Source organism: Mycena indigotica, assembly GCF_014461135.1.
Source record: "Mycena indigotica strain 171206Taipei chromosome Unknown Mind.scaff0003, whole genome shotgun sequence".
Lineage (NCBI taxonomy): Eukaryota > Fungi > Basidiomycota > Agaricomycetes > Agaricales > Mycenaceae > Mycena > Mycena indigotica.
In genome coordinates, this window is record NW_023503002.1 from 993,255 (window position 1) to 1,019,338 (window position 26,084).

The following is a 26,084-nucleotide window of genomic DNA, read 5'->3' on the forward strand; positions in this document are numbered from 1 at the left end:
CGCAACGGTTCTCCTGCCAGCGGTGTTGGCGACGATATGGTTTTGACGCAAGTGAACGAGAGTTTTGACCATCCCATGGCGGACCCTGACCCCGAGAGCAACGGTCTTGCAAGCAGCGAGATCACTTCCCCAAATCTCAAGTTCGTACAAAGTTCTGTTAACTCGGAGTCAGACTCTGAGCGCAACGGTTCTCCTGCCAGCGGTGTTGGCGACGATATGGCTTTGACGCAAGTGGACGAGAGTTTCGACCATCCCATGGCGGACCCTGACCCCGAGAGCAATGGTCTTGCAAGCAGCGAGATTACTTCCCCAAATCTCAAGTTCGTACAAAGTTCTGTTAACTCGGAGCCAGACTCTGAGCGCAACGGTTCTCCTGCCAGCGGTGTTGGCGACGATATGGCTTTTGACGCAAATGGACGAGAGTTTTGACCATCCCATGGCGGACCCTGACCCCGAGAGCAATGGTCTTGCAAGCAACGAGATCACTTCCCCAAATCTCAAGTTCTTACAAAGTTCTGTTAACTCGGAGCCAGACTCTGAGCGCAACGGTTCTCCTGCCAGCGGTGTTGGCGACGATATGGCTTCGACGCAAGTAGATGAGAGTTTTGACCATCCCATGGCAGACGCTGAAAACACCCGCCCACCTCGAAGTCAGGACCTCAAACCGGAGCGCGTTGACATGATGATGCCAGGTTCCAAACCCGAACTCCGAGTTGTATTACAGGCGGTGGCAAGGCACGCAGTTCTGGTTGTTCTCGATCCGAGCGTCTTCTCCGAAGACCGGTGCTTCGTGAAATTGGTGCCCTTGGTTCAAGCCATGTTTATGCAAGATATTTTCTCTGTCGGCGACCATCTGCTGCTCACTCTGGACATGCCTAGCGGTGGACCCACTTCATTTATCGTCTATCACGTCAGAGGGCTCCAATTCTCCTCAGAAGATGTACCGATTAAAGGAGTCCTAGTTCCTGTTACGGACATCCCTGCTGGTTTCTCTTTTTTTGCGGACAAGGAGTGCACTGCTGTGCGGGTTGAGGTGAGTATTCAATGTCTTTCGGTTAACAGGGGACTCAATTGACCATGTAAAGCGTATCACATCAAGGCCATTGGATTCTATCACCAGCCCTGGGACCAATTCATCCTTATTGGGCCACTCGAACAAGCCAACCAAGTCAAGAAACCCTTTGCCCGTGATGACCCAGCCAACAAAAAAGTTGTCAACAACAAAGCCTAGATCGTTCAAGTCCGAGGCGCTGACCAATCCTTTGAAACTGTCCAGAAATCCGATGTTCAACTGGCCATTGGCCCTTATGGAGCACTGTTTCCGTCCTTATTACAAGCACCTGTTCAACGTCACCACAGTCACCAAGAGAACGGCCACCGACATACAGGTGCTTGTCGTCATATGCGATATCGTCTACACCTTGTCAGAGGGTACTGGGGCAGCCAACACGATCACTCTGCAATTCATCCGGGACTGGTTTTCTGTCGGCCAAGATTGGATTGGCAAGGCTCGCGTCGCAGGCCATTTACAAACATATCTGTGGCCATTTCAAAGCTTTCGTAAAATTTTCAACATCAAAGATGTGTGGATTTCGGTCGGCAAGTATCTCGAGTTATTGGGCGCGTTGATGGAAATTTGTGGGTTGAGTCCAGTTTGTCAGAAGGAGCGGGGGAAGAAACGTAAGCGGATGGAATGAAATTTACCACAAGAGCAGCCTGAGCAGGTTTCTGTAGCGCCACTGTTTGTATGCTACTTATTGCGTCTACCGAAAGCAAATTGTTTTGATTTTGCCGCGAATATAATTTATTGATACCGCTTGACAGCCACATATATATTTAATGAGAACACCGTTCACAGATGTTGCTTGAGCAGAAGGATGTTGGCAACAACTCGAAATAAGTATCACTGGTTTGAGACGAGCATGTCGCTGGACAGATGTCAGCACAAACCAGAGATAAATGCTGGTTGTTCCACGCACATTCCACTTGTATATTGAATTGCTTGCCCGATGCTTCCGGCGACTCACTTGTGTAAGCAGCAAGGTGTCGAATAGTGGCCTAGCGGTCTTGCTCGCCAAGCTTGGCTTCGGCTGCTTGACGCTGCTCTGCACTTATGGCAGAACTTGCACAAGTGGTGTTGAATGTCCTTGATGAGCTCAAGTCGAGCTCACTACGCGCATCGAGTTGACTATTCTCCTGACGGGAACGCCCACCTCAGCCAACATCGCCTCCGCGTTCGAGCTGCTCTTGGCGGTAATTGACCTGAGTAGGTCCCGTTTGATGGAATCCAGTTTCTCGTCAAGCAGAGCTCCTAACCGTTGTTTGTAATGGTGGACCTTCAATAGCGTTGTCAGATCCAGAGCAACTGACTCATCCTCGTCCGAAACAGATGAGTTTGTCGCGTCCCGCAAAGGATCGGCCAACGAAGAGCGTTTTCTTCCATGAGATCCCAGGAAGGGTCGGCGAACAGAGGCTGTGGCAGTAAAAGCATCATCCACGGGGCCAGCACCCATGTCCGCCAACCGACTTCGTGAAATCTTGCGCGAGACCGAGATGGGGGAACATTCAAATCGTCCTATGATGGTCTCTGGGAATGCGGCCGCGAACGAGAGCTGTGCAGACTGTCTATGAACTCGCGCGAACTGAGCCTGGAGCGAACTGTTCTCCTTGTCCTTTTATATCTACTGCGCATTCCCGTTTCCGTTCGCGGCGGCTTTGAAGAGGCCAGCGGGGACAGTTGTGCTCGACCTGAAGTCAAGTTGCAAGCTTGGCGACGCCCCATGGGTGAAGTCCAACGGTATTGGGGCCGTTTCGTTCGAGCCGTGGGATAACGAGATGTTCTGGCACCGGCATGTCAATCCTGGCCATATCTGCCTCTTCTGTCCCAGGGCTGAGTGGCATCAAGGATGGCAACAAGGGATGGTTCCGCCGGACCTGAATGTGTCCGCCTCAGGATTGAGCGGTGTATCGAGCCGCTGTTCAGGCGACGGGTTATTGGACGGGAACTTGAACGAAGTCATGTTATCCACGTCCTGTTCTTGATCAACAGGGGCATTGTCTTCTTCGGAATCAGAAGCGATACTGAAACGTTGTCGCTTTTCTCGGCCTTGTGTTTTGAACGGTGTTAATTCCGCTGTTGGCTGCTCTTGGATGAGAGGCTGGGGCCCGGGGAAGGCAACATGCGGCACTCCTGCTGGTGGCTTGAATGTGAATGCGCCAGGCTTGAACTCGGGGGCAGCGGTATGTATTCAAGCCAAAGAACGCTTGAACTCCATCGCAGTAGGGTTCAGCGGATTCCCCAATGAAGGCAGCCGAGAGTGTGTGATCAACGGCGCTTTCGGAGGAGCGGGCGCGCCAAAGACAAGTGGCGAAACAGAAGCGGCAAAGACAAACGGCTTTACGTGCAGGTTTAAGGCGTAGGACTGTAGGTTGTCGGAAAGACGAGAATGCGCTTGGGCGGGATCGTGTGTTGTGAAGTTGCCCGAAGTGTCGCTCGAGAATGTGGCGGGAGAGAAAGACCTTGAGATGGTCGACGAGCAGGTGAGCTGGTGTAGTATTGATGCATCGCCTCTTCCTCGCTTGGATTGAAAATCATGTTGTCCTCGAGACGTCGAATGATTGTATCGTCAGGCGGACGAGGGAAGTGAGGAACCCGTCTCGGTTGGTCAGCCAATCTCATGTCCCGTCGTTGTAAACGCCGTTCAACCCGCTCTTGCCGAGCCCGCTCCTCATCTGAGGGGTTCGAAAAGTCGCTCAAACTCTATAAGAATGGTCAGAAAAAGATTCAGGTTCTATCGGACACTGACCTCGTCCTCAGAAGACTCTGCAACCTGATGCTGATGACCACTGTCGTCAGAACCTGTCCGTCCATTCGTCCACGTCAACCTCCTGGTCTAATTCCATATCCTGTGACTCATCTCCAGATGCAATTGGCTCTGCATCATGCCCAAAATGCCGCCAACGGACTGCAGCGATAGCGCCGCCGAAAGCCTTGAAACATGGCGCGAATGATGAGCGGTTTGTACACCATCATCGCCGTCTTCGTCGTCAGTTTCTTCTGCCTGATCGTTGGTGACAAAGCTGTCCTCCTCCTCCGTTTCGTCTTCCTCTTCGGTAGCATCCAACCTGAACCCGCGCATGAAATCGGGTCTACTGTCCCTGCTTTCTGGTCGAGAAGTAGCTCGAGGTGCCGTAAGTGACGACATGGACATTGGAACTCGTCCTTGTGGTGCGTGAATTTGCGCAAGAGGCACATCGTCGTCGGAGTCGCTTAATGGGTGTTGGTCCGCCGGCTCCCTCCGAAGGGCTCAAAAAGGATAATGAGCGGGGATGCGTGCTCACTTCCAGCCTGTTGCCATTGTAAGGGCGGGGCAGCAATCCCCTTGGGCCAATCACGTCGTCTAGAGCTGATTTGGAGCTGGGCTTGCATGTTGACTCAGCTAAATCGTTCTTGCTGCCATCGACCCGCTTTTGCCTCCGAATTGAGTGCCCATGCCTAAACCCATCCGGATACCGAACTTGCACATAGTGCAGAAAACACGCTCGCGCCGCAAACTTTGGAGGCGCGGATCTGCTCTTAACATGAACAGGAGAAGTAGGAACCATACGTCCCAACGAGAAAGAGGGTTGGAGAGTTGAGCGAAGAATGTGTGCATGACCGCAAGCGGGCTAGGAGGTGATCTCCGCCCCATGAATTATTGGGAACGCACTCGGCGCTTGAGTAATCAGCTACAGAAGAGTTTGAGGCGGTGTGCGCAAGCGGGGAGCAGCATAGAACGATGTGGTGTGTTGTTCCGGGAAAAAATAGTACACCGATAGCGATTGGTCGTTCTTCACATCTGGCATCAACGCCGGCAAAGAAGAGGGGTATGTCGAGCCAGGTATACAGCCAGGATTGGGAGCGACACTGCCGCTCATACCATGGTAAAGGCTGACAAGTTTAATTCAAAACATCGTTCTGTGAAATGAACACAACATACGTCCTGTTGCTTGCGCTTCCGATAAAGCTGCTTGTAGAAAGGGTAGACGGCGTGGTCGTTGGACGCAAATATCACGTTATTTCCCATGTGTTGCGCTTTCGCTCCTCGGGAGTTTGATAAATAGGATACGGCGGGTCATGAGCATCAGGCGCAGGCATATCTGGAGAGCCGGACGATCTTCTTCCGTCAGAAAGTCGAAAGTTTTTGCTACGTTCTCCAGGAGAGCACCTTCGTCAATGAATGGCGATAGCGCAACACCTTGCCACGCCATCCTCTTGCCATTCATATCGATCTGAACTCCTCGGGGTAGAAATCGACAGATGGAACATTTTCCTTGTTTTGGGCCCCCCTCAGCGGCGAAAGTGGGTTGGTCATCAACTCATGGAAAACAGCGGGTAGTTGTCTACAACTATATTACGGTCAATAGTTTCCTCTCTCGTCTGACGGGGGCTTACCGCTGCGGCAGGGAAGGAGCCCATACGCTGCTCGAAAGGCTTAAAGGGATGGCCAATATTGAAGCTAATTCCCATATCTTTGACATCAACGAAATCGGCCGCAAATGGGGCAAAATGATATGGAAAGAACGATCGCCAGGACGGAGTCTTGTTGATAATGAGAGAGCGGTGCAGCTGAAAACGAAGCAAAACTTACGCCCTGATAACAATAGTGGAGTACCCAGCACAATCCCTCGATTTAAGCTTTCATAATCCTGTGTTTTTCAAGTAAGTATACAATCAACCAAGACGGCGCCAATTATACCTTGTCTTCAGATTGGAATCCCCAACGTCATCTGGGAATTTTTGGGTATGATATCTTTCGAGGTAACCTGGCTCCCAAAGTCTGTGAAATACTTCAGTCCAAGTTCCAGGAATGACGGGAGAAATCTACTTGATGGTGTCTTGATCGACAGTGGTTGATTCAGGGGCGACATGACAAAGCGAACGGTCCCAGGCCGGGAACCCTTTTATCTTCGGGCTCAGTTGTGGGGGGGATAGGGATAGGAATAGGAATGACATCTATGACAAGCTTTGAGAGACGGATTAGGCTTGACAGGCACTGCTCCAGCGAGCTCGGCTTGTCTCAGCAGCACTCATATTAACCATGATGTTGTCGTCATTCGAATGGCTAAGGGCTTGGGCGGAGGAGCATTTTGGGCAACAGCCTAAGTTGTAGCGCATCAGCATTGGTAGCAAAATTAGGGTGAGCAGGCAGAGGATGATGAACAGGAGTAGGGGCAGTGGGTAGAGCAGTGAGGGGCAATGAAGATGATGGCTTGATTCTCTTTCGACTATCTGCTCCCAACTTGCGTCGCTTTGCATTTTCGTCTTGACGAGTCTCGGCTATAGGGACATCTTAACAAAAAACAAAAAATGCGGAAACAGGACCACTCACTTTCACGCCAGATGTCATCTTCCCTTTGAGCAAGTCCTTCGAGAATGATGAATGATTTGTGTGGTCCAAAAATGCCCATGGTTGGTGATATAGCTGCCCATTCTAGGAAGTTCTTGCTTCCAAATCCTCAAAGGCGTGTCCAGGGCGCCTTCACGAATCTCAAGAGAAAGGAGATGGGGGAGGAAGTCGTTGCCGAGAAAGAATATGAACTTGTTCGAAGTTGAGGGAAATAGATTTCTGGGACGTCGAAACTTCAAGAAACTTTCGGAGAATTGCAATGTCGAGGAAAATCAATGTTTTTTTGTGTCGGGGCCTTCTTTATTTGCTCTACGGGCTCGGGGCTGCATAGTGTCCCTCTTGCCCATATTTGTGATAGGCCGTGCTGTTAGCGTCCGTGAATACGTCCTCACGCAACACCCAAAAGTTCGGCTCGTGGGTGGTTATGCCGAGCATGATAAGATCCGCATCCTAGTCTTGTGCATTAACATGAATGCTGGAAAAGTCAGTGAGCCACATACCAGTCCATATATAACGTGCTTTGTGTTGGAGTTGTAGCAGGATTGATGCATTGTCGTCTCCTCAAACCGAATAAGGCGTTCATCTCGTCGACGTAAGAGTACAAACTCGCCGCCGCTGGAGGATGAGGACTTGCGGCGCAACCGTGACAAACCACGTGGGTTCGCTCTTGGTTCGTCCAACGACAACCACTGGAGGGTCGCACTCAGGACGTTGTTTGCTGGAAGACGTGACCATGATGTCACGGATATGTGTGATATGTGACTCTAGCTTGCCGAACTGCCGGTTTCATCAATAGCATCAATCAATTTGATTTGACGCCTTTTTGTTCTTACATCAAGGTTCGATAGCATGGTCGCGGGCGCATCACCAGCCATCTGCACACAAGAAACCCATTGAGGATATTCACGCCGGGACTGTTCAAAGAATTGCGCCTTCACGAACACCACGGAGAACGAGATTTTCCTTCATGAATCTACTTTCAACGCCTCGGATGCCCGATAAAATTTGCTGCGCCTCTCTCACCGACCCTTCCGTTCTCGACACCGAGAAGGATCTCTCTATATTCATCCCCAACAAAGAGAAAGGCTGCTGGTCATTCACGACACGGGTGTTGGTTGGACCAAGGCTGACGTGGTGAACGATCTCGGTACCATCGCCAACTTGAAGTCTGGCACAAAAGGCTTCATGGAAGCCTTCTCTTCTGGCGCCAACATCTCCATGATTGGTCCATTCGGTGTCGGTTTCTACTCTGCCTGCCTCAAAATGCGTGCAGTGGTTTCCAAACACAACAATGACGAGCAATACATTTTGGGAGTCTGCCGCTGGTGGTACCTTCACTATTACCCTCGACACCGTCAACCCCCCAGACGTGGTTCTGAAATCCGTCTGTACCTGAAGGAGGACCAACTCGAGTACCTCGAGGAGAAGAAGATCAAGGAGATTGTCGCGAAACATTCCGAGTTCATTTCTTACCCAATCAAACTCGCTGTCACGAAGGAGGTCGAGAAGGTTAGTAGTCTTTTTTTCCCTCTCCTACATCTGTTCTAACGTGATCTATAGGAAGTTGAGGATGACAAGGAGGAGGCTGATACCGACAAGCCCAAGATCGAGGCGGTCGAGGATGAAGACGCTGCGCTGAAAGACAATAAGAAGAAAGTTAAGGAGCAAGAGACCACTACCGAGGAGCTCAACAAAGCCAAGCCTGTCTGGACTCGCAACCCGTCAGAAATCACGACTGAAGAGTACGGGTCGTTCTACAAGAGCTTGACCAACAATTGAGAGGATCATCTTGCTGTCAAGCACTTCTCCGTGGAAGGTCAACTCGAATTCAAGGCCATCCTCTTCATTCCCAAGCGGTAAGCCGTTATTCAATCTGTTGCTTCCCTGTGTTGATCATGTTCAAGTTCAGGGCGCCGTTCGACCTCTTCGAGCCCAAGAAGAAGCGCAACAACATCGTTCGCCGTGTCTTCATCATGGTCGACTGCGAGGACCTTATTCCCGAATACCTTAACTTCGTCAAGGGCATCGTCGACTCGGAGGATCTGCCCCTCAACATCTCCCGTTGCAGCAGAACAAGATCCTCAAGGCCATTCCCAAGAACATCGTGAAAAAGTGCATGGAGGTCCTGGCTGAAATTGCGGAGGACAAGGACAACTTCACCAAATTCTACGACGCTTTCGGCAAGAACCTCAAGCTCGGTATCCACGAAGATGCCCAAAACCGAAGCAAACTCGCCGAGTTCCTGCATTTCTTCTCGACCAAGTTGTCCGAGGAGCAGACCTCGCTCAAAGGTATATTTTCCTTTCTTGCTTATGAATTCATCTAATAATCTTTCCAGAATATATTACCCGCATACCCGAAATCCAAAATCCATCTACTACCTTACCAGCGAATCTTTGGCGGCCACCCGTCACTCACCATTCCTTGAGAGAGAAGGGCTTCGAAGTTCTGCTGCTCGTCGACCCCATTGACGAGTACGCCATCACACAACTGAAGGAGTTCGATGGCAAGAAGTTCATCTGTGTGTCGAAGGAGGGTCTGGAGCTTGAGGAGACGGAGGAGGAGATGGCGACACGTGATGCAACCCCATCGTCAAGGAGCTCAAGCGTAAGGGGCGATAAGTCTATTGGCGACTTGACCTATCTGCTCCTCGAGACGGCGCTGCTCACTTTTGGCTTTGCTCTCGATGATTTCGCCAAGCGCAGCCACCGAATGATTGCGTTAGTTTTCCTATTCCATGTTTTTACTGCTCTAACATGTTACAAACAGACTTGGTCTCGATGTTGACGAGGAAGAGGAGCAGCAGACGACAGAAATGTTCACCGCCATCGACGACTGCCGCCACAGAAGCTACAAAAGGGTCTTGAGAGTGCTTTGCGGAGTTTACATCTACTACGACGTGACTACATCTGCTGCATTTGTTTTTGATTCCTCTACACACAAACTTCCCGAAATGCGCCTCGGAATTGTACCAGGTAGTGATGACTGCTCATTAGAGTCTCCGAAGCGATAATCGTCAGCGTCCACGAAGCTGCGGCGGCGGCGTGACTTCCTCCTCCTCCCGCGCTTCCACGTTCACCAACTTCTCCCTCCCCAACCAGATGGATTCCACGCCGGTTCAGACTCACTGCTTTTGACTCAACTTGAACTTGTAAGCTGTGCCAAGGCATTGACTGGCAATTACACGAAACTATCTGTGCATCCGGTTGGAGATATTTCTCGAATGCCGCCTTGACGGACGTCTGGCCAGCGACGATTGCGTTGAGTTTATTTGCTTCGATGGGAAAAGATTAAAGGGTTATATCAGCAGCGGTCCGGATCCGTATTCAGCGACAACTGACTCGATGAACTCGGCCTTGACTGAGTACATACAGAAATCAGCTGACCGCGAGACGGCATGGCCATCACGGTCTGTGAGGACGACGACTCCGGGTACACCTATGGTAGATGAGGTGGAGCCCCCCCCGTCCAAACATGGCCTCATACCATCATATTCTTGCTTGAGCGCCTCGTACTTTAACGGCAAGTCGCAGACATGGATTCTTGTAGCAAATCAGCTTGCTGAAAACAGCCCAAGCAGCGATTAACTTGGTACAGCCGCCTTGAGAGATATATTTCGTGTACATGCGGTCCATTGCACTCATCCCAATGATCCCGATTGTCAGTTGCGGGTCAGTCGACGACGACATGCTGGCAGGAGGGAAAGAAGTGCGAACACGGTCACGTGGAGATGATTCATTTTCCGGCACAGTTTACATACTACACCAATATTACTCGAGTGTAGTCTAAATGGCCGAATTACTGATGATAGACTATATGTTTTAAACGAGCGTGGTAATGGCTGGTACTACAAGGATGCGATGCGAGAACTAAAAAAACACAATGAAGGCAACACGCAAAGGGCTCACAGAGCCCTTTTGATGGGCGCAGCGGACTTGGCGGACACAATCGTGCCGTCCTGGTAACAAGTTCGTCAACACATCGGGGAATTAGTCACGGTCAGATAAACTCACCGAACTGAATGCGCTCCGGTCATAAATGTCTCCATTGGCGTCAGTGAACGACGCCCTCCTCGTGCTTCGGTGTAACGACTGGATGTAAAAATGCGAGTCCGCATTGCCTTCGGTTTCCTCGCACTCTGGTTGCTGGCGCGACCAAGCCAAGCTGGTAAATCGATGATGTTGTTGACCATCGAATGGCCGTGGAGCTGAGCGGGGCACCATCAACGGGAGTAGTAAAATTATCTCGCAGACACGCACCACAAACAGCGAGTCGCTTCAAGAAGCTCAACGGCGGTATTTGACGATCCGCATCAGACCACGGTTCCTCACGGGCCGGCCACAAGTCGCGAATATCCGCTCGTCAGGGGATAGCAACGTTGGTCGTAGATGAGGTCAAACTCGCCTTCCAATGGTTCGCTCCCCGGCCAGCACTTTGCACCCCGCGAGCGAATAGTGGGTTGGAAAAGGACGGGATCTAGCTGACGCAGTTCGCGTTCTAGTCGTTCTAGTAGCATGATCTTCAACTTCATCGGTGGGCCAGCAGAAGCAATCCAGCACTCGGTAGTTGGATCCTAGACAAAAGGAGAAGCGACTTCGATATAGTGAGTACCATTCTCCCAGTAAATGGAGGCGTCGTAACCGACTTCCGCCTCGTTGAGTGAGCTGAACTGCCGCCTGGGTTTGACGAAGGTAACGGTCTCCTCATGGAGGCTGAACGCGGGCAAAACATGGTGTTGTTATTGCCGTTTTGAGAGTTTCCACCCGCAAGTGAGGTAGAAGGTGCAGGAATTCCCGTGTTGAGCAGCTCAGATGAGTGGAAAGAGTGTGTTACTGAGTTGCTGATAGCTGTGATGAACAAATCGCACTGTTCAGGTGCAGTACAATGGGGAGGACGTCGTCGGGGAGCGGTATTGACCTGAGCCTGAGGCTGACAGGTACAGTGACCCTAGAGAGATGACAGCCTCAGGCTGAGGATTAAAACTAGTTCATGGTGAGTAAGCGCAGAGCGAGGAGAGCGAAACTCAACTCCTTCGCGTGGCTGCCACTCATACTGGACCTTCTTCCTCCTCAAAGCGCAGCAAGTCGTGTCACATCACGTGTCAGCTCAGTGACGGCTTCATCTTGGACTGCGACTTCAAGAACTTGACTGCGTCTGCCTGCAAACCTCACATACCCAATGTGCGGGTCTCGGTCAACCCTTCAAGGATGGGTCAGCAGGTAAGAGGTAATAAGGCATGCCCTTTACCTAACCCTACAGGGTCCGTTTGCCCACATTTAGCCAAACGTTGCAGAACGCATGCATCTCTCTATCCCCTTCTTTCACAGCAGCCGTCATGAGTCGCCCAAAGCCTCTTGAGCGCTATGTGACAACAGACGGCGAGGATGCCCCCCCAAGTTACCAGAAGCATCGCTGAATGCATGGACCTCGCTTACAATTGCCGCGATCGGTTGGCCAAGAAAACGCGTAACAAGAACTTTGGTAAAGCAAACCCAGTCCCAGTAGAGGCGCTTCTGAAGCGTCTGGTGGAACAAGAGGCGCCTATGGACACAATGTGAGTCCTAGAGCTCTCTTTCCTATTTGCTAATTGCTTTCCTAGCCCTTCAATGGAAGCGCTTTGGTCTCGTTCTGATATAGGTACGCAACCACTTATGGCTCTCATTATAACATCTCAAAGGCACTAGAGTGCCCCAAATGCAAAGTTCTCATCTCTCCAATGAGTGAGATCATCAAGGCTCTGGTCGAAACCACTCATTCTCAGTCCAATGATTCAACAATCGCTCAACAAATCTGTCAACGCCATCTTACGGAAAAGGAGCTGGCCCCCATTGCCGCTAGTAATGGCTATCCGGTTGACCTGGCGCCGGCCACGCTCTATACCATCCTCTCGACAAACGGAGAAGCTTTTCTGAAACAAACTGCTACCAAATGCTTCGGAAATAACGGAAATTCAAACCCTTCAACGTCCTATGGGTAGTAAGCCAACTTTTTTTGGTCATTTTCTCTTCCTTTGCTTATTTATCCCCAAGTTTTGGGCCAGGGGGGTCTGAACTTGTGCGACGTTTTCTCAAAACCGTATATCCAAGCCTAGACCAATGGGACGATACTACCGCCCAGGATGGTTTCATGTTCGAGGTTCTGGCTTTCCTCGTCAAGCATCAACTCAAACTACCCACAATGGACGAGGCTCGACAGATCTTAGAGGACCCAAAGGCTGTTGATTATGGGTCAAGAATGTTTACCTTAGAGGACGTTTCAGTCTTGTGGGAGATGAGCTTGTTCAGCAATGCCGATTTGTTCAGCAATTCCGATGGAGAGGGAGAAGGGAGGGGAGGAGGAGGAGGAGGAGGAGAAGGAGGGAATTGACAGCGAGTAAACTGAGTCAACGTTGTGTAGACAGGTCAAGACCAACCTCGTCCTTTCACGATGTCTGACTTGAATGACACAACCTGTGCCTGTACAACGCAGTACTTGCTTGGTTTTTTCAATCATTTACTAATAATTACTAATAACCCTAAGTTCACTCAGGGCCCAGTAGAAACCGCGGACCCCCCTCTGCTGCCCATTGCGCCTCCGCCGCTCGCATCTGCCATCGCGCCCTTAGCTGCCTTGGTCCAGAGGAACAAGCGCGCCGAGTCGGGAGAAGGCTGCGTTGATGGTTTCCCCAAAGTCCACCCTTCCAGTGCCGCCGTTTTTTCTGGCTTCCGCCACCGTATCAAAGCCCAGCAATGGGCCGGTGCTCATTGTTGCTTGATTGAAAAAAACCATGCTCCCACGCCCTCTTTGATCCCCTTCCACCAATGGGCGAGAGTTTTGTGGGGTGGGTCGCAGGTTGCCCTCCGTAGTAACAAACTGTATTTCTACGCCTTGTCAATAAGTTTGTTAAAGGGCTTGGCTTCACGCACTGTCCACGTCGATGTTAAAGTGCCAAAACAGGGCGGATGGGTAAACGGCAAGCGTCCATGGGGGCAGCTGGACTATGAGGCCGTCTTCCCAAATCACAAGCCAGGTCCTAACGTCGTTGTTGAATTCAACTATGGGCTAGTTAGCAAAGAAGAGGGGAGGGGGAGAAAAACCGACAGTTCTTCAAAACGTAGATAAACAGGACGCATACCCCAATTTGGTTCTTGCTATCGGCGTGGGGGCCACAGGAGATGCGCTCTTGGCCTGGAAACCAAGCGTTCAAGCAAAAGCACCAGAATAAGCCAAATAGCGGCTTAATACCGTGCTTTGCGCTCATGCCATTTGGCCTCCCGTTGAAAACGCTGCGCAACCCCTGGAAAGACCTTGGTAACCACATCGGTTACAAGGTTGCTGAAGGAACGTGAGCATGAGGGGATGCGGAAACGCAGCAGCACATACATCAGCCCGGCGGATAATGGGCAGCGCGAGGAATCGGTCCACACGCTCCTGGTGCTTTCGGTGCCATTCCGTGACAAAGGGCGCCTGCTTTCTAGTCAGACAAGTCAGGAGAAATGGCAAAGAGCGCTGACCTTGGCAGACTGGCGATGATGCCCGATGATTATGGCGAGATGCGGTCCTCGTTTTCCTTGCAAACACTGGGCGCGAATGCAAGGGTCTAGCAAGTCCTGCCCCACCAGCACTTCGTGCGCCTGTTGAATTTGCTCAACGGAGCACCGCTCCATCACCCAAGGTATTCTGGATGATCGGTACATGAACACAACGCCCTCTCGGTCGGTGTAAAAGGTGGGCTTTTCTTGTTTGATGCTGAAGGGGGGGATTAGCTCAAAGGGCCCTTTTCTGGTTTGCTGGCTTACTCAGGCTGCTTGAGGTAGTAAGACGGGTAGAAGTATTGAAGGTAGCTGTGAAAAGCCTGCCCCTTGATGGGCGTCGAGTGCCACATTTGCAGAAGCACTGCCCTGCTCCGAAGAGGCGGCGGGACGCCTTGCAAGCCGCTGGTAGCAGACGGCGCGTCTTGGGCCAGGGAGAAGGAGCCTGCTTGGATGAACTCCCCCCGCCGCCAGAGCTGACGCGCCTCCTTCTCCTTTTGGGCCTCTGATTTGTGGCCTCGTCGATGCTCCCTTTTCCGTTTGCTTCCAGCTCCCCGCCTGGAACGAGAGCGCTTTGGCTCAGCTGTTGTTGGCGGCTCGGTTGACAACGAGGTCGCCTCCGTCTTGCGTTGGGCCGGCGGCAGAGAGACGGAGGCCTGCGCTAGAGGCCTGGGGGCTATGTTAGAAGGCGACGACGTAAACAGGCTGCACGCACCGCCAGTCGCCAACTGGCTGCGCCAGACTAAGGCTGTGAGGCAGTAAGTATCGGTCGTCGCCGTTGGTGCGCTTAGGAAGCCGTGTTTGAGATCGGGGGCCGTCAGAACCCAAGGCCGCGAGTACGTCGTCCTTCTCGGCCACCGCCGCAGGAAACTTGGGGGCCGCCCCTTCAATTTTGCGTCGCTTTTTGAAGGGCTTGGGCTCCGGGTCCTCCTGTAGGTCGAAGATGGGCGCTTCTTGGGCTAAGCGGCGTGAGTTGCGGGGCCCAATGAGCGCTAAAAGGTCTTTCGCAGGGTTGTGCAGAGGCTCGTCCTCATCTGGCTGGCTCGTGAGCGTAGTCAGGGCGGCGCAATGCTCGGCGTGCTCCTTCTTCGTATTCGGGGAGAAGGGCGGTCAGCAGGCAGCGACCGTGATGAACGTCGGCGTTTTCTGCCTGCATCGCCCCTAAGTCGCGTTTGGAGGGCTGTTATGGTTGAGAAAGGGTTCGGTGAAGAAGAACAGGCCGCGTGCCTGAGATGAAGCCCCGTTCCAACCTGGGTTTCCCCCTTTGGCCTTGTTTGTCACCTTGGTCTTCGTTGCGTCCCTAGTTGCTAATCCCGCGAAGAGCTCGGCAGAGCCTACGTCTCGAGGACGTTCGCAACGCAGGGATGCTTCCAGGGCAGCAAACGAAGCCAACGTGGGGTGCATTCAGAGCCACGAGTTGGCGACCTGTGTTCGGCGCGTCAGTAACTGGCGCGCCCGAGGCATAAAAAAACTGACCTAGGAGACGTGGTGGGGGTCAACAAACACGGTGTGTCAAACTGTGACTGTCGCGTTGTTATGTCACGAGGAAATCACGCGGTGTGATATCAAAACAAACGAGACGTTAGTCATAGACGATTGAACCAGGGCGGTACCTCCAAGTAGCAAGGATGGAACAATGCCGGTGCAAGAAGCGCTCCGTCTCGTTATTGAACACAACATGCTCCTGATATTCCTGCCGAAATGGATCCTCCGCCTCCCAATTGCGAAGTAAGCCAGCGAGAAGACCATGGCAGCCTAAATCTCATATTTGCCAGACTTCAGCGCGTTAGGGCAGCTCGCGAGCGGCTCATCTTCTTTATGCACGAACAAATCGCCAAGCGGCAAGAAGATGTAGCGTCCGGCAAGGAGTTGCCTTTACTATGCTTGTGAAAGCTAACCAAGATGAGGATGGGAAGTATGCGCTCAACGATGACGAACTGGTAAGCACTTTTTCCAGCCGGACACTGTTCAATTTCAAGCATGTACTAGATTGGCAATATTTTCGTCTTGATGTTTGCTGGCCACGAGACTACTGCTCACACCCTTGCGGCAACACTTGGCTTCATGGCTCTCCATCAGGACGTCCAAGAAGAGGTTCTCCAGCAAATTCTGGAAGTTGTTGGCTCGGAACGCGATCCCGTGAGCATTGTCATATTCTTGATATAGCGTGTAATCAATGTGCAGATCTTTGACGACTACGGCAAGCTTGATAAGGTTTTAGCCATCTTCTACGAAGCAGCGCGAATGTTCCGTAAGCTGCTTCTTTGTACTATTGCACCCAGTAGATGACCCACATAGCTGCTGGACACGTTCTAATTCGAGAAGCGTCGGAGGACACGATCTTACAAGTTCAAAACCCTGTTGGAGAAGAAGGAACAACGTCGGTGCCTATACAGAAAGGAACTCAAGTACGATTTCAAGTTGCCCATCTTCATTCTTGGGTTGCTCATGCTTTGCAGTTGATTGTGGACATGATTGGCTTACGTGGGTGTCTTTTTTATCGTTAGCAACCGCGACTAATGGTATCTTTAACAGAGTATAACCCTCGGTACTTTGGCCAGCCTGAAGTGTACCGCCCGTCGCGGTGGTATGGACTGCCGGCTGATTCCGAGGCCTTCACGGCATTCAGCATCGGACCGCGTGCGTGTCTGGGACGGCGATTTGCTACGGTGGAGGCAACATGTTTCCTCGCACTGCTTTTGCGCGACTGGAAAGTTACGCCATTGTTGAATAAAGGGGAGACCGAGAAGCAGTGGGGAGAGCGCGTGATGCATGCGAATATTGTGGGGACCCTTGGGGCACGCGATATTCCGCTTAGATTCGAAAGGAGGTCTGCCCTGTAGTTGTCAGACTGAATATGAGACACGGCCACCATGGCTCCTTTGACTTATGCCGACTATCTGGCGACCGATCCCAAGGTCATTCCTCCCCCGACCACCGACAAACCAGATCCCGGCTTTCAACTATTCACGGAAGAGAAAGGCCAGCGCCGAGTGGTGACGCAAGACCCAAGCTACGCTCCGGTACGCCAGCTCATCTCACTCGTCTTCCGGCAGTTGGCCTACGGCGTCCCATTGCACGACTTGGAGGCTATCTTCCGGTGGATTTCCCGCCACAAAGGAGTCAGAGTTCGGCGCGAACCCGGCGAGGTGTCCAACTCGGAGGAAATCACTATAGAGAAGATCCAAGACTTCATCGTTGGTAATCCGCCTCACATCGTTTGTAAACGACTAGAGGATGTCGGGGGTAAGATATGCTGGGGACAAGTCGACAAGGCGGCCGATGAGAACGTCGTTTTTGTGAACGGAGACTTGGTTGCTGCCATATGCGAGGGGGTAAGCACAATATATTGACTCGGGGCATTATTAATGGCCCTAGCCGCCACCGACCTGCGCCAACCCTGCCGAAATCCACGCCTGGCTGCGGTTCATGCTTGTCGTCACTGTCTTCCACGAGGTTGCGCATGCCGCCTTGAAGCACTTCTTTTTCGCGTTACCCAAACAGCTCTATATTCCCGGTTTTGAGGAGAACCAAGTAGGGCTGTAGGCCGTCGCCGTATATTACGGCGTACGGCACGCCGTAATACGGCGCCGTAACCGTACCGTATGGCACCCTGGTGCGCAAGTGTACGGGACGGCGACGGGACGGCCGTGACGCCGTAATGACCGTCCCGTATACGGTGACGGTCGCCGTATACGGCGAAGGCTCGGCTAGCGCGCGATTTGATCCGGAGATCGTCGATCCGCCGGGTATCGGACCTCCGGATGCCCGTTGCTAGGGCCCAGCCGCTGTTGGTGGTCAGCCAACACGGCCTGGCTAGCCTCCGAGGCAGCCTAGCACTCCAGGCGGGCGCTTGGCACTGCCACCCGTCCCGGCCCGGTCGCTCGGAGGCACCTTTAGCCTAGGTCACACCCAGTGACCTAGCTGGCCGTCACCGTCACCGTAATACGGCGTGACGGCGCCGTCCCGTACCGTAAGCGCCTCGAGCTCGAGGGCTTACGGTACGGCGTAGGGCCGTCCCGGCGCCGTCAGAGGCCGTACCGTACACGGCCGTAGCCGTATACGGTACGGTCTACAGCCCTAGAACCAAGAGGGGAATGCCGACGTCGCGGGCACCTTTGAGCGATGGATCTTTGGGTTCAAGACCCAAATTGTTACGGGGAAGGATCACCACGACCGGTTTTGGATGATTCAACAAGCAGTCGCGCGCTTCAAGTCTTCCGCACATGGGAAACTGGGTCAGTCATATTCGACCTTGCGTTGTATCACCTGTAATCTTATCTCGCAGACGGCACCGCCACGGAAAACATCGTTGCTTCGCTGGCTTATCAGCACATCTGGGCGCCGCGGAGTATGTTATTGGAGAGGCACTTTTTTGATCACGACACTCAGATCCGCCACCGGGGGAGCTCAAGCTCATTGAACGAGGCGCCAGTAGAGGATCCGGCTTCAGACTATGTAGTTTTCGGCCAGACCTGCAGTCGTGGCTCGTCTGCAAATAAATTTAGAAACGAGTAATGTCTAGGGCAGCGGCCGAATTTTGACGAGTCAGATGAACATGCTGGCACTAGTCTTGACTCGATAACTCCCTCGCAGACGCTGGCTATCGATCGGCCGGGTTGTACACCTTGACCGCAAAAGCCAGTCCCTCCGCGCAAAGTTCAGCCACCGCGGCTTTGTACTCGTCCGAGAGCCTTGCCCCATAATCACTAGCGGAGACGTAAATGCCCTGCCAGCGCGCGACGCGCGGGAGCGCTCGGAAGGCATCGCTTTTCCACCAGCGCGAACGGACCATCGCCAGGACCGCATCTTCACTCTAATTGCTCCCGACGCAATCGAGCTCCAGCTTTTGGAGGCGGGGCGCCGGCGGGTCGGGGTCCGCAGCGCGGTATGTCAGCCGCTCGAAAAAGGCGTCGTCGACGCAGTTAAAACAGCAGTTGAGCTTGAGGTGGGTGAGTGACGGAAAACGAAGGAGCATGTCGCCCAGCGATGCACGACCGAGTCTGCAACCAAAAAATTCGAGGTACTCGAGCGCAGGGCAACGCTGGAGCAATGATGGGAAGGACTGTCCAAGTTCAGGCTCCATGATCACATTTGCCGTTCTGATTATGAGGTTTAGTAAAGAAGGAAATCCGAAATTGGAAAAGAATGGGTTGAATGTGCGGTAATCCAGCATGGAGATCGTCAGGTCATGCAGATGTGGCATCGAAATTACGCTGGTCCGAGAGATGCTAATGTCTTCGTCGCAGACAACACCATCTAGTTGGAGATCAACAAGAGAGCTGCATTGCTCGAGAACGACCAGGAAGTCCGAGGACGCGACGGCGCCCAAACTGAGTTTGGTGAGCTGAGACCAAGGAAGCAGCATGTTGGTGAAATCGGGCGCATAAAGCCTCACGTGGGTTAGCTTTGGGGCGTCCAAGAATAAAGCTGATCGCTGGAACATTTGCGGGAAGTCAATTTCACACAAATGACAGAGTGGTCCGGACAGTTGCGTAGTGCCGAGGAAAGGAATGGCATCGAAGGCCACTGAGATCCTTCGCCACCGATGAGCCGAACCCATGACGATGTCCATGATATTGCTCGTCATCATGATGGGCTCCCGACTTGAAAATCTTGGGCGCACCGTGATGTCAAGAGAGTACGGTGATGAACGTTGGAATAGTGTTTTCGTGGTCTCCAAGTATTGAGGGGAGCAAGCTGGGCCCCTGAGAATCATGGTAGTAGGCCATAAGCGCGGTGCCGTTATGACTAGCTGACGCCAGTAAGAACAGACCGAAGCTAGCCAGAAAACTGGGACGAATGCATCGTTCCCAGAAGAGCTTTCTTGAGATTCGTGGATGACGGCACGAAATATCTCCAAAAGAATGTCGGAGGGCAGCCTTCGAACGGGCGAAACGGCGTATTTCAGTGCAGCAACCCGGGCCACGAGCTGTTGGTGGGTTTGACCCGAAGCGGCTGGCTGCACGTACATTCGAGAAATTTGTCGTTCCGCGTCACGGTCTACAAGAAGGGACTGCGCGTGATCTTCGAACCCGGGTGTGGCAGATTGGGCAAGGATGTCATAGAAAATGTGTGAGTGTGGGGATTGTATTTGTACATGCACGCGCTGCTCCACGTCGTCGCCGCTCCACGTCCATGTCGCCGCTCCTCCACGTCCACTCCATATATCTCCCAAAGAAACGCCATCAGGGAATTTGCGCGATCATGGTCAACGTTGACCAGCGCTTACCAACATCACCAGCGCGGCCATGCTGGTGACCCACTTGGCCAACGCCAAGTGAGTGCTTACCAGGGCGACTCACTTTCGCCATCGTTGGCCAAGTTGTCACCAGCTGGCGGATTTTGAGCCAAACTGCACTGGTTACACAGTATTCAATTGCCTCGGAAACAATGCAATATAATGAAGATGGAGGAGACAATGGATAAATTGAATAAAAAAGTACAGAATGAGATAATGCAACTGTAATCATGGCGCAGGATGCGAACCCTATCCAATGGTAGCACCCATAAGATTCATGTAGTAGTGATCCATACACAATTCTGGGCAGCAGCATTAGGAACGGAAAGTAAGGAACAGCCTGACACTCACCGATACACAACCAATGTCAATCCCTTCCGGAATTCCCCCTCCCAATCACCCTCCGCGCCAACTCGCAAGCATCAATCGTACTCGGATGAGGCGATGATAGAGCTTGTGGCATGTTGATGAGTAACCCTTGACCTGTTTGCGAGGTTTGAGCGCTAGCTTGCGGGTGGTTTGAAGGAGTCAGGGCAGATTGAGGCCTGTAGGGGGTACTTGAGAGCTTGAAGACGACGCTTGAGCTTGTGAGAGGCTTGAGCTTGAGGGAGGCTTGGCATGTAGTCTTGATGAAGGTCCGGGGCGTTCGCTCAAAGAGAGGGGGGGTTGTGGGGGGAAGAGGGGAAGAGGGCGAAGAGGATGAAGGCAGGAAACAACCCATGACGCGTGTGACGACCCGATCAGATTGTCAACAGATCAGTAATCATCACGCCATCGATGCACGTGCTGATACTTTGGACTTAGAATATTTGCCGTTCCTCACGTTGAAAGCAACGGCGGATGTAACCCGACTTGACCCCGACTCAAGATTGTTCAAGTGCAGTATACTTGTAAGTGGATGAAGGCGACACATGTTACAGAGCAGTAATAGCTGATATTATTTATAGTGTGGGCCCCGCTCTGGGCAGCCTGGCGGGATCCTTGACCAGTGCCGGCCAGCAGTCGACCAGGCTTTTGCCAGCATGGCACCGAGTTCATGAGACAGACGGCGTATGATCAGCGATTGCCAAGCCGTCGCCGAGCTGATCTCAGCTGATCAGCGGCACCAACGGACATCAGGGTCGTGCAAATTTCCTGATGGCGCCGGTCTGGGGCACGGACTCGCTTTCGCGTGCTTCGAACCCGGTCGGTACAGATTCACTGACCTAAAATCAAGTCAGTACAGTAAGCAAAGTCAATGCGAAACCTACAATTAAAGCGACTGTTGTGCTTGCCGACACGTCGTCGCTGGGCTCTGAGGAGTCAGCATGAATCCAGGGACGGCGCTGCTGAATACTCAAGTCAATATGAAAAGAAACCCACTCAACTTACCGCGGCTGCCAGTCAAGTCAGCATGCATCTGCAGAAGCACGCAGGACTTACCGGGGGGTTGATATGCCTCCACGTTCAAACGATGCTGACCCGAATCAAAAAGTCAGTAAGCCAAATTAATATCAACAACACCGCACATACCTCCACGCGACGAGCAAGACCATCGCTGGCTTGCTGACACGACTTGCTAACTTTGAGTATAACTGCATACAATGTAAGAGCGTGGAGCTATCAACGCGGAAAACAGAGTGCTTACTACAGAAGGCCGGGGGCAGTTCCCCCATTCAATGCGACTGGAAGTAGCCTCAACGGCACCAAAGGGAGCTACGAACGGCGGTCAGTAAGTCAAATTATGGCCTTGACACAGATATACTCACTCTCGTTCTAGTTCAGCGTCGGGCACAGCTTAAATCCACATAATGTGGAGCCGCGCCGGAAACGCAAGCCGGGGGCAGTCACAGGGTAGAAGTGAGGTCTCGGCACATTGGGCCCAGCGACGGCAGCCAGGGCAGGGCGACACGAACGCGTCGGAAGAAAAGAAGGCGGCGGGTACAGCCTTCAAACACACGTGCCCGTTGACAGCGGCCTTTTGCCCACTATCTCCCGCCCGCCCTGTCGAGCTCGGCCACCTCTCGCGCTCACTCAACCTCAAGGCGGGCCCTTGGCGCTGCCGCGGACGACTGGCCAAAGCGCCGTACTCGACGTCTAGCTACACTACCCGGCCCAACCAACTCTGGCCATGGCGCCAGCGTTCAAGTCACCGGTGCCGCACTACCCCGCCGAACGAGCCGTCTTGCCACCTCTCGCCCTCTGCAGCTGCCACGACCAAAGTCACCCGATCAACCGCTCCGTCTGCGCCGTTTCCGTTTAAAGGTCAGCCTCTCATGACGGCAGAGACGCTTACCTTGGCGACGATAATACCCTCTTCGACGACCCATGCCCGACTGACTCCAACTCCAATGCAAAGGCGTCCGCGAATACAAAACGGGCTTGGCGACGAACTCAATCTCCAGCTCGGCGGCTTGATACTTGACATGCGAGCCTGAAATCATGTTAGTCTGGCAAAGGGGACAACGCGAAAGCAAACCGCAAGCGCGAGTTGGTCAAAATGACAACGAAATCTGCAACGAGGGTCAGCAACGGCGAGGAAGGAGGGGATGGAGGAATGGTACGGAGTCGGCCCCCCTCAACAGCGTGAATCGCAGGAAGGTAGTCGTTGCCCAAATAACTGAAACTGACATTCTCGTTAGCGGGCAAGTCAAGGAACATAACAACGACATCAGTACATACCTCGACAACGGCTACGGCGGGTTAGCAACGGCGATAAACAGCGAGGATGGACGACTGGTTTCGGGTTCGAATCGAGAGGAATCTACGACGAGGGTTAGCAATGGCGGTGGGAACGGCGGATGAGTGGTACACAATTTTCCCCAGTCAACATGCTGGAGCGCGAATTGCACAAAGGTATGATTGCCTTTGGCAAAAGAACTGGATCTGACATTGAAGTCAGCAAGCGAATCACGATATAGCCACCACATGCCTCGAAACAAAGCCAACGAGTGCCGCCAAAATGGCAACAAAATCTACAAAGCGAGTCAGCAACGACGATAAAGAGCGGGGATCACAGAACGGTAGATATTTCGGGTTCGATAGGACGCTAACAATATATAGTCAGTGAACGAGTCAACTAGCATGACTGCCACGCACCACAAGCACGAGCACCACGTCTCATGTGCAGACAACGACAAAAGAGGACTGGCCACGACATCAAAATCTGCCAAAAGGGTTAACAACGGCGATGAAGAAGAGGAAGGGAGAAACGGTTTTGGGTTCAAGGTCGATTGTCGTCGCGCACCTTGAAGTTGAAGAACATAACTGACAAGAGAGTCAGTGAACAAATCAACACGCATGACGAGCACATACCTCACATAAATGGCCGATCCTCAACGACCTGTGCCGCATCCCAACTCCAAACGACGACAAAATCTGCAACGATGGTTAGCAATGGAGATGAGGAGGGGAGATCGAGGAACGGTACAGATTTTGGCCTTGTATCGCGGAGGAACTAATGTCGCAGTCAGCGACCACCTCTTCCAACCCGCAAACGCCCAGCGACCAGCATCAAGGCCTTGACTCTAGCCAACAGTCATCGTACTTCAAATGGATGGGGAGGACAAACGAAGAAGTGGTCAAACAGATGGGGCAGAAAGCTAAACGGGGTGAGTGTCTTGTTCGAGGAGTGTATAGCGGGACTGACTTGTGTGCGGCGACATTGTGGAACCAGATGCAATGGAGGAGGAGAAGAGCAACGAGCGGGGGGTATGAGACGCCCGTATTCGACGCAAAGTCAACCAACACGTGCTGGCTGACTTTGCGCTGAATCGGGGTCAGAGCGAACAGTGAGGGGAGAAGGGTCCTTAATCGGCTTCCGCCATCGTTACCCGTTGAGTTGATGCGCGAAGATGGGTTTCTTGCTGTTGACTCGAATTTGTTTCCATCGCGAGGGGCGATAGGCTGCGGATGCCTCGGGGCAGCTCTGGCAAACGATTATGTAAAATTACTTTGAATTGACCCAAGCGGAAGACGGCGGGGGAGATGAGCCCTTGCTTTCCCGGGGGAATTGCCTCATTTGGTTTTGGATGTGAGTGGTGATGGCCACAGAAAGTTGAGCGCCGAGAGGTGAAGTGGCCCCGAGAAAATTTGGCGCGCTGCCCATCGAAAACGCGTGAGTTTCGCGGAATCATTGGTGCCAAATTGGTCCAAAAAGGAAAATATCTTGAAGTTATATTTATCTCCCGGCGATCAACCGTCTGGCAATGGCGGCACTGGCCTTGCGAAAAAGCCTCACAACAAAAACGTTTCAAATGCGAGGCCTCCGAATCTGACAGCGTCACACGGACAGCAACTCCTGCTTCCAACTCCGAACTTGAATACGCGAGGTCGTTCCAGAAGTGCCACTCCAACGGCAAATGTACCACCACAAACACCGGTAGTCGGCAGTACTAGTGGTGCCGAGCGTGGGTTCTCAAGTGTCGGTGAGCCTTATATCTTGTTTTTGCTCTTTCTGCTAGTTACTCATCTATCTTTACTATGCACAGTGCCACAAAAACGTCGTTCGACGGACGACAACGTGAACGCGAATGCGAATTCGAATACTCAAACTCGCCCCCCACTATCCGAGCGGAATCCAGTAGCAAAACGACAGCGATTCTCGACTCTCGAACGATTAGAGCGCGACTCCCATACTCTGAGCAACCAACACATCGACGTCCCACCACTCGCCATGCTGGACCGGCAGATGTTGGTCGTAATCCCATGGCTCCCCCAGTCACAGGCCTCGCTGGTGTAGGTTTATCAATCTCTTCAAGCTCGGAACTCATCCCTCTTAGCGGAAGCGGCGAGCGGACTTGGAGGAGAACCAAACTGAACCGTGACTTCCGCAACCACAACTTCAACCTGAAGCGGTACCTCCAAGCTTAAGGTTGTCGCTCGCTACCTTGGTCGATCTTCCTCCTCCAGCCCAGACGCCAGCCGTATCATACAATAGCCTGAGCCAGCAATACCGTCAGGCGCTGGATACTGGTACCGACGACGAGGATGTCGATGATGCTCAAGCCCATGACCATCGTGATTCTTCTGAAACATGATGAAAGCGACAATGGTTACCCTCGACTTCATGGTATTAAACCCTTTTTTTAATTCTACAGTTTGAACTCCATCCAGGATATGGTTCCAATAACCAGGGCGACTACGACATTATAACACAAGGCTATGAGGAATACCCCTCGGTATGTATTAGTTTCACGACCGTGATTCGCTGCTGACGCATAGCAGCTGCGAGAAATGTCATATTCCGATTTGTTTGACGCGCAAAACCATCAGTCTTCGTTACAACATACTTCAAACCTAGACACGCCCTCGGAAATTGCGTCAAGCTCAAATTTCGAGTTGGTTTGTGACTCTGTTATCATTCGAGTTCAAGCCCGCTTATCTGACCGTACAGCTTCAGTGGCCATCGCAATCTGCCAGCGCAACTTACCCCACGGCTTCACCACCCGGCTTTCCACTCACGTATACGAGTACCGGGCCGACACATCTGAACTCGACCCAAAGCATCAACTTCCAAAATTCGACAACGCCCTCCAATGTCACTTCAAATTCAAATACTAGTACACTTGTTGCTTCATCTTCCTCTCAGCTTATCCAACAACGACAACCATCTGCTATGAACCAAACCTCAAGTACAACAGGTCAGTTGGACAACAAGTCTGTTGAATTTTGCTTACGCTTACAGCTTTGGCGCAATGTCGTGCGCTCTCACCTCAAGGCCCGCCGCAACTGTATGTCACACAAGTCGACACGGAAACAAATGCCCACCATCAATCGCCTGGCCCGGGGGGTAAGCATTCACGACCAATTGTATAATCTACGCTGAGTCGCATGAACAGGAACAACCATCTTATTTGGATGCCGAGCATGGATTATGCCCACCACGTTCACAAGGAAGCGATAGGTCTCAAGGCAGCGGCAACTCTGCTGTGAGTATTGTTCACGCTCGTCTTGTCTTACTGA

The 26,084-nt window shown here is 52.4% G+C and overlaps 2 protein-coding genes across 2 annotated transcripts; both read left to right on the forward strand.

Moving 5' to 3' along the window:
• Positions 1-7,574: 7,574 nt before the first annotated feature.
• On the forward strand, positions 7,575-9,402 carry MIND_00304500 (Heat-shock protein 90; the record flags this gene model as incomplete). The annotated part of the gene is made up of 7 exons (XM_037359905.1): positions 7,575-7,898; positions 7,950-8,131; positions 8,190-8,245; positions 8,294-8,365; positions 8,411-8,680; positions 8,728-9,109; positions 9,159-9,402. 7 exons carry the CDS (start codon positions 7,575-7,577, stop codon positions 9,400-9,402), a joined length of 1,530 nt encoding a protein of 509 aa, XP_037222790.1.
• A 14,042-nt stretch (positions 9,403-23,444) lies between these two features.
• Positions 23,445-23,892, forward strand: MIND_00304700 (uncharacterized protein; the record flags this gene model as incomplete). The annotated part of the gene is made up of 2 exons (XM_037359906.1): positions 23,445-23,546; positions 23,590-23,892. 2 exons carry the CDS (start codon positions 23,445-23,447, stop codon positions 23,890-23,892), a joined length of 405 nt encoding a protein of 134 aa, XP_037222791.1.
• Between the last annotated feature and the right edge of the window lie 2,192 nt (positions 23,893-26,084).